The sequence below is a fragment of the Trichechus manatus genome, unplaced genomic scaffold, assembly GCF_000243295.1.
Source record: "Trichechus manatus latirostris isolate Lorelei unplaced genomic scaffold, TriManLat1.0 scaffold00061, whole genome shotgun sequence".
Lineage (NCBI taxonomy): Eukaryota > Metazoa > Chordata > Mammalia > Sirenia > Trichechidae > Trichechus > Trichechus manatus.
In genome coordinates this window covers 1314442-1322968 of record NW_004443997.1, presented here as the reverse complement: position 1 = coordinate 1322968, position 8527 = coordinate 1314442, and the positions used below count along the sequence as shown (strand labels likewise).

The 8527-nt window shown below is 56.9% G+C and overlaps 1 protein-coding gene across 1 annotated transcript; it reads right to left on the bottom strand.

Annotated features, from left to right (window-relative positions):
- Positions 1 to 270: 270 nt before the first annotated feature.
- Positions 271 to 6876, bottom strand: SLC35E4 (solute carrier family 35 member E4). Its single transcript, XM_004378945.2, has 2 exons — positions 6133 to 6876; positions 271 to 1005 (listed from the first exon to the last, which is right to left on the bottom strand). The coding sequence occupies exons 1-2, from the start codon at positions 6749 to 6751 to the stop codon at positions 572 to 574; spliced, it is 1053 nt and encodes a 350-aa protein (XP_004379002.1). The 5' UTR covers positions 6752 to 6876; the 3' UTR covers positions 271 to 571.
- Between the last annotated feature and the right edge of the window lie 1651 nt (positions 6877 to 8527).

Here is an 8527-nt window from a genome sequence, read left to right as displayed (position 1 = left end):
TTGGCTGTACCCCTGAGGAATGACACAGGTATACAAGCAAAAATAGTTTATTTGAGGACGGAAGACCCAAAACTGGGGGCCCCAGGATGAGGCCACAGCAGCTGCCTAGAGTTGGCACAGACTACTCCAACTCCCTGAGGGGAGCCCAGCAGCAAAGAAGCCCTTCCTGGGCCCCCCAGCTGCCTCCCCGACCAGGGAGGAATTGTGCAACCACGAAGAATCATCGTTGTCGTCATTGTAACACACTGAGGTTTTCCAAATTCGGCCAGCAGTGTTCAGCACAGTAGTTGATACTCATCATAATAATTTCTCTGACAAGCACAATAACCTTGCCAGGTGTGGATACACCATCCAGTGGTGAGTGGGTCTGTGACAGGGCACAGGAGGCAGGGCAGGAGCGGACCTCTCTGGGAGTCCCCGTTCCAGCCGCCAAGGCTGCCCTTCCAGAAGGTGCCTCTCCTCCTGCTGCCCCAGTGATTGTAGCTGCCTGCTCTCCACTTCTCCCACAGCTACTGGCCGAGGTCGGATTAGGCCAGCGCTATCACAGGTGGCCCAGGAGCTCCCTCGGGTCTCAAAGACCCTTGCCAGGCTGGTCCCCCTGCCACAGCCCCCGGCGGGTAGCCCAGGAGGCGATGAACTCACAGTGGTGGTAAAGGAACATTCCAGAAAGGGTGAGTGCAATGCCCACATAGCTGGGCGTGCTGAGGTGGCTGTCAAACAGGAGCCGGGACAGGACAAGGTTGCCCACGACGGTGAGGTTGCCCAGGACGTGGACGGTGAGGGCGGAGGTGAGGGCCAGCAGGGAGAAGCTGGCCAGGTTGTAGAGCACAGACAGGAAGCAGCTGAGCAGGATGCAGACCCAGAGGCGGGAGTCGGTGGGAGTGGGTGACGGGGCCACGCCAGCCTCCAGTACCAGGGCTGCACCCGCCAGCAGGCAGAAGCTGGGCAGCGAGGTGGCGTACAACAGGGTCACCGCGTCCAGCCTCTCTTCCTGCAGTAGGGCACCTGCAACCAGGATAGTGGCCATCAGCACGCAGTGGGTAAGACAAGCCCCCACGCGGCCGACATGGACGACCCACCCACATGGCCTCTCCTCTCAGGTCCTTTGGCAGAGTTCGTGGCTCCCCACTCCAGGTAGCCCTTAGCTTCCTGCTATATACCACGATGGTCAAGCACCTGGAGTCAGACCCCTAGGTTAGTGACCTGTGTCCACTCTGTACTAGCTGTGACCTGGGCTCGTGTGAGGTACACTTAATCTCTGTGAGCCTCGGTTTCCTCACCTGTACAGTTGGGTAATAATAAAACCTAAACCTAATACACCAGGTTATTATAAAAGACTTAAAAAGATAACATACATAAAGCCCTTAATAAAAAACCAAAAAACCAAACCCATTGACGTTGAGTAGATTCTGACTCATAGCGACCCTATAGGACAGAGTAGAACTGCTCCATATGGTTTCCAAGGAGCGCCCTGGTGGATTTGAACTGCCAACCTTTTGGTTAGCAGCCATAGCTCTTAACCACTATGCCAGCAGGGCTTCCAAAAAAGATAACCAAAAAAACTCAAACCCATTGCCATCGAGTCAATTCCAGCTCATGGTGACCCTATGTGTTACAGACTAGAACGGCTCCATGGGGTTTTCTTGGCTATAATCTTTATGGAAACAGATCACCAGTACTTTCTTCTGTAGCACTGCTCAGTGGGTTTGAACTGCCAACCTTTGGGTTAGAAGTCGGGCACAAACTGTTTGCATCACCTAGGGACCTATTTAATAAGGTAAAAAACAAAAACAAAGAAATCACAGTTGCCCGTGAGTCAATTCTGAATCATGGCAACCCCACGTGTGTCAGAGTAGAACTGTGATCCATAGGGTTTTCAATGGCTGAGTTTTTGGAAATAGATCACCAGGGCTTTCTTCCAAGGCACCTCTGGGTAGACTTGAACCTCCAACCTTTCAGTTAGCAGTGAGCTCTTAACTGTTTGCACTACCTAGGAACTTAATAAGGTAAGTGCTCAGCAAATCTAATAACTAAGTAACTAAATAAATCAGCCTGTTATCAGCTATTTCAAACCATCACCCACAGGCTGAAGCAATAACCTGCTTGCAGCATTTTCGCCTGCTTAAAAACCTTCAGAGGCTCCCCAGGCTCTGGAGAAAAATGTCCTCGTTCTCAGCCCAGCTTTTAAGGTCCGGCACCAACTGGCCCCGACCCACCTTTGTTGGCCTGAGCCCTTGTCACACCCACCAGGACTTCATACCCAAGCTCCCGGCACCACAGCAGGGACAGGCCAGCAGAGGGGGCCAACTCTGCCACTTACTAGCCATGTGACCTTTAAATTAAAAAGAGAGAAAGTTTTAAAATAATAAATTGTTCGAGCCAAATGGTGGGTCCATCCACTGCTTCATTCACTTGTGACCAGTGAGATGACAAGGGAATAAAAGAGTCATTGTTTGTGCTTGGCTATCGTTAACTGGTTATAACTGATATCAGCATCTTTTGCTATCAACACTGAGGCTTGTCAAGATGAATCCAGGACTAAGGGGAAACCTTTTAGCTTTGTAAGGAAAGAAAGGATCCTACCACCTTACATATGTGCAAGTGTGTGCATATGTGTACATGCGTGTGTACATGTATGCATATGTGTGTGTGTATATACACGTATTACTACCTGGCCAGTTCAAAAAAGAAGTAGGCCCCATCAACAAAGGCAGATAGAGCTCCTCTCTAAGTTTCAGTGGCAAGAGATGAGTAACTAATACAGGCTTCCTCCCTGCGTGAGCTCCGAGCATCTTCTGACACATACATTCCAAACAGCTACGGAGATGTTTGCTCATAGGCTATGCTTAGAATAGGAAATTTTATTTCTTTCTCGATTTCATTCTTATGTTTTGGCTTTGTTCTCTAGGCAACCGTCCCTCAGGCTCAAGCATTTATAGAAATGAACAGATAATTGGAACACCTCCTGCTCATTTGCTTCCAAATTTAGCACCGTTATGAGCTGCCTGTGGCCTGCATGTTCAAACAGCAATCACAGGAAGGCATTTGTGTTTTCAGGCGAACCTCACCTTTGGTGGATTTCACTCTGCAGGGTAGCCAGGCAGGAAGGGCCTCACCTCCCCACCCAGTCCTTGCAAACTGCTCTGTATCCCACCCAGCCCTCCTCTCCCTGCAGTCCAGGGAAAGGACAGTAGTCCTCTGCCAGGGGCGATTTAGCCCCACTCCAGGCCCCAAATGCCAGCCTGTCATCTTGCCTCCTTGGTGACCACTCCCTTGCTGCCCCCCAGGCCTTCCATTTCTATCTCTCCCTCTCGGAAGGCCCTTTTGTTTCCACATCTGAACACGTCCAAGCTCCTGCCACATGCAAACAAACGGTAGATCCTTCTCTTGACTCTGTTCCCCTTGCTACTGGCTTATCCCCTCTGTTCCTCCATTAGCTGTGTTGATATTAGACAAAGCACCATCTCCCGGCCTCAGTCTCCCATGTATAAAATGGAGAGAGTGACAACACCCCCCTTACAGGGGCATTTGAGGTGCTGAAAACAGGGCCTGGTGCCCTGCAGTAACTGCTCACACCAGCAGCTATCATGATCCCCCAAACTGCTCCTGCTGGCTGACACTTTGTGCCCGGGCGTAGCCTGCTTCCTGTTCTTAGAATGCCCTTTCCCATTCTGTCCTTAGGAACAGCTGAGCATGATGTGGGTACACATTACTACATTATTACTACATTATTGTTGTCATCACTCCATGCCTCCTCCTCCCCTAGGCAGCCTTCTCGTGTCTCCCTAGGCAGAAGCAACCACTGACCACACCCATGTCCACCTTGGATCCTGTGCTTCCTGTGAGCCACTGTGACCTCTACTTCTGACAGCGTCCCCCCTCCACCAGCCTGAGAGCTCAGAGGACAAGGATCAGGGAGTCATGTTGTTCTCTGCCACAGGTGGGTACAGCTGAGAATAAGGTCATCTCAGAAAGCAAGCTGGAACCCCATTCCTCAGCCCCTCAGTTGGCAGGGGCAAAACTCCTTCTCCCCAGAGAGCCCGCCTGGGCCTGCAACTGGCCCAGGCAGGAAGGAAACTGCTGGCCCTGCCCACGGCTGGCTGGTCTCTCCTCCCCTGGACTCTCTTCCCCTGCTCCAAGGAGTCTACTCTTGGGAAACGAGCTGGCATCAGTCATTTCCACTGTAGTCTGAACTGGGCCCTGGTGCCTCTCCTGGAGCCTCTGGCTGTAGAAGCCTCCTCTTGTCCTAAGTACACATCTTCCCTGGCTCCAGCCTGTTCCTGACCATCTCTGCTAGGCTCCCATCTGTGTTGGTGGGGCCTCCAGTCTCCTAACCTCTCTTCTTAGCAGCCCCAGCCATGTATCCTAGCCAGCTTGTCAATCCACTGTCAGAGCCATTAATAAAGCCACCATTTAAGGAGTATCTGCCCTGCGCCAGGCCTCGTGCTGGGTACTGGGGACTTGGAGATGCCCCAAAGCCAGTCTCTGCCCTCTTGGAGCTCCTATCTGTTGGGAGGCAGACAGGTAACCATGTGACTATGATATAGGGCATTTGGAGCTGGGATGGGGGAAGCAGAGAGTGCTGTGGGAGGCTGGAGTAGGCACCCTACCTGACCTGCCTTAGGAGCCAGGCAAGTTGGAGAGAAGGAGGCAGCTGGCAGAGGCCAAGAAGCAGCCCAATGCCAATCCTGTTGCTCCATGCTAGTGGGCCTGAGCCTGGCTGGCCACAGCCCTCCTGCCAGCCAGGGCTGCCTGAGGCCCTGTGCAAGGGACACTGGGCCTCAGTTGGTGAGCTGTAGGCCTCAGGCTCTGCCAGGGAAGGCCCCACTGGGTCAGGTTTCCCACTGCCAACTCACACCCAGAGCTCAGTCCCCAGGTCTCATGTAACCTGAAGGCAAAAATAGAACTGGGCTTTGGCCCTGCCTCAGGACCTGGGAGGATGGGAACAGGTTCTCAGGGTCTAGCTCAGAAGATGCCAGGGCAGGGCAGGGCAGGACATCAGCCACGGGCTGCCTCTGACCCAACCCAGCCTCCATTTCCTTTTCACGCCCAGGTCACAAGATCTCAGATCTGGGAGGGATGGAGAGCAAGAAGCCCCTCCATCAACAATGACCTGCCTCCACTGAACAGATGGGTAAACTGAGGCCAGGACAAGACCCGACCTGCCCAAGGTTGCCCAGCAGGTCTGAGCACAGGTATGGCTGGAACATCACCCCACCGTGAGTGGGTGCCCTGGCCTCCTCCATGTCTCCTTTGGGTTGAGGCAGAGACAGGGTGGCATCTGGCTGGGCTGGGACTCAGATGCCCCTCAACAGGGCAGGAAGAAAGGCAGCCTCCACCCTTAGGCAGAGAGATTTAGCAGGGTCTAGGCCTGGAACTCAGTCCTACCCTCTGCCACATCCCTACCTGCCCCCTTTCATCAGAGCCGGGCTCCAGAGTTTCACAGACCAGGCTTCAAGTCCCTAGGAGACATGTGGCCCTAGGCAAATCACAGGACCTCTCTGGGTCTCAGTTCCATCATCTGTAAAATGGAGATGAAGGTCATGACAACTCAAGGTCAACACCCAGTATCAGGCCTATCATGCTATAGGCTCCTAGTAAACATCAGCTCTTCCCAGACTTAGCCAAACCCCTTGCCTTCCAAAACTCAGCTCAAAGGTCTCGCCCTCTTACTCTCTCCCTGGTCCACACCCAGGCCTCCCTCTGCGTTCCACAGACTTACAACCCATCACTTGGACAGTATGGAGTCCAACCACCTGGGTTGAAGTCTTGTTTCTGCTGCTCACTAGCCACATGTCCAAGGCAAGTCCCTCCAGCTGTCTGTAAAATGGGGACAATATAACACCTGCCTTAATCAGGGCACAGTGTGGGGATCCAATGAGATAAAGGACTTGACAACACACGGGACACAGATCTGGTGACATTATTAAATACTGGTTAGGCCTCCAGAGCCTAGGTTTGGGGCCTGGAACTTTCTGAAACCTTCTGAGCTTCAGTGTCTGCCTCTTCCAAAGCCATGAGCCTAGGTTTCCTCAATCTGTAAAATGGATTAACTGCCATACCTCTGACAGGGCCATCTGAACCACACACCCAGCCTGCCCCACCTCCCCAGCCGGTGACCCAGGCACTCACTCTGCTGAACGGACTTGAGGCCTCGGAGGCAGGTGGCTGCCAGCAGGAAGCCACAACCGGCTGGGGGTGCCCGGAGCTCTCCAGCCAGGCTGCAGGCGGCCCCCAAGCAGAGCGGGCCCATGGCTGCAAACTGCAGCGGGTGGTGGCGACGGCCCAGCAACAGCGCTGACAGAGCCAGTGTGAACAGCGGAGTAGTGGTGGTGGCCAGCTGTGCCAGGTCCAGGGGCACGGCGCTCAGGCCCACATTGCCACAGGCCATGGAGGCACCAAAGGTGAGGCTGAGTAGCAACACTCGGCATCGGGTGCGGCCTGGCAAGGGGCGCCGTGCCCTCCAGTGGCATGCCAGCGCTGCCACCAGCATGTGCAGTGCTGACAGCAGCAGGGGCCGCCCGAAGCCATGCACCGTGAAGATCCACTTGTTGAGGCTTGACATGCTGGCTCCCGCCAGTAACCACACAAGTGCTGCCATGGCCACCCGTGCCCCACTGGGCCGCCTGAGGGCCTGGGGACTGCTGGGGGGCCACTCGGGGGGCCCAGCAGCCCAGGCACTACCAACCCCTGCCGCTGCCTCAGCCGAGGTCATCCTGCCGTCATGGTACTCCAGGGGGCAGCGGCACATCCACACCAGTGGGGCTGGGGTGGGAGGCGGCCTCCCCAGGGAGGCGCTCTGGGCTCCCAGAGAGCCCCTCTGCAGGCCAGGCCGGGTCCCAGTTCCTCGGGCCCCGTGGCCCGTCTCTCACAGGTGAGGGCACCGGTTTCTGTGCCAGGCCTGTGCCAGCCGAGATCCCGGCAGTGTGGTTATAGCCTCCGGGCTCAGATGGTGAAAGCCGAGGTCCTCGCCTGCTGTGCACGGGTCGTGGCTGCTGGAAGGCCAGGCTCCCTCGTGCTCACGCCTGGCCTGGTGAGGGCACCTCTGCCCAGTGTAAGACGAAGCCTTAGCTCTTCTCCTTGCCTAGTGCTCACGCTGCGCTCTTAGATGGAATCAACGTTCCTTTCTCTCTTTGGTCCTCAGGCCGTTAGGGTGGGGATCCCATCGCCGGGACCTCCTGCGTGCTCAGGCCCTGACCAAGACTGGTCAGGGGCTATCCTGGCTCCCGCGCCGGGTGGTGCCAGGGGGTCGCGGCTCGCTGCCTCCGACGGTGCCCAGGCCGCGCGGCTGATAAGCGGGCCCGCGCCTGTGCTGCCGCCCGGACCGGGTGGCTGGTTCGGCTCGTCTCCGGCTGGGCCTGCGCTCCGGCTCCTGTTGCCGGCGGCTCCGGCTACCGGCGGCTCGGACTGCGGCTGCTGCTCAGACAGCGACCTGGGAGCTCTGGGCCCCGCCCCCGCCTCCGCCCCGCCCCCGCCAGGCCCCGCCCCCAGAGCGGGAGGACAGAGCGAGCTGGGGCTGGTGGGACAGGCCTCGCCCAGCCCCACAGCGCCTGCTCGCAACCCCGGCCCTCGGCCTGGCATTCCCTCTATCAGCGTCTCTTTGGTCTTCGGCCAGGGCTTCTGCTCATTAGAGTCCCCAGCTGGAGTGGTCAGCCTCCCCTCCCCCAACCCCACCAGGACGGGGTGTTCAGGCCGCTTCCTAGCCAGCGCCAAGGGAAGCCCCTGACAGAGACCAACAAAAGGTGGAAGACACAAGGAGGGAGACAGCTCCCCACGCTGTCTTCGAGGAAGGGGGCGTTAAGGCTCCCTCATCCCAGGATGAGTCTTCGGTCCACGGGGTCTCTGGCCACAGTTATCCCGTGGGACCTCGACATCCAGGAGAGCTGGACCGCCAGGCCCCTTCAGGCCCCTCCATTGTCCCTCCTTAGCCCCGCTTCCCCTCCTCCCAGTCCAGGGCGGCGCCCCTTCTGGCCGCAGAGGGAAGCTGAATCACCAGGGCTACACACAGTTGCGGAAGCAGGGTACAGCCCTGTATCCATCCATCCCCCAGCCAGCAGACCCTGGTCACTCAGAGCTGACTCATAGCTGGATTTCCCGTCCACCCTCCGCCCCCAGCCATGGCAGGACAAAGAGCCCTGAGCTGGACTGGAGCAGCTGCCACCGAGCGCTTGCCCCTGTCTGGGCCTCAGCTATCCTCATCCGAACAACGGGTGCTCTCTGAACTCTCCAGAGCAGGACGGGCCGACCTGGATTCCAGGCCCGGGCTTTGTCTCTGAGCCCCGAGTCCAGGTGCGCAAGAAACAAGGGGGAGTGTCTGGCACAGTAAGGCGCCCAGTGCCTGCTGTGAGCTCTTTCTCGACATCGGGCTTCCTTCACTAGTGGAAGCTCCTGCCCACTGGGACACAGCTCAGCCCGTCCCCTTTTGTCTGACCAGCAAGTCCTGATGACAGCTACCTATCTGGAGGAACGACCTTAAACAGGGACTGCTTAGCCAGGCCCGCGGCGCCCTCTGGTGGTCAGGCCTCGG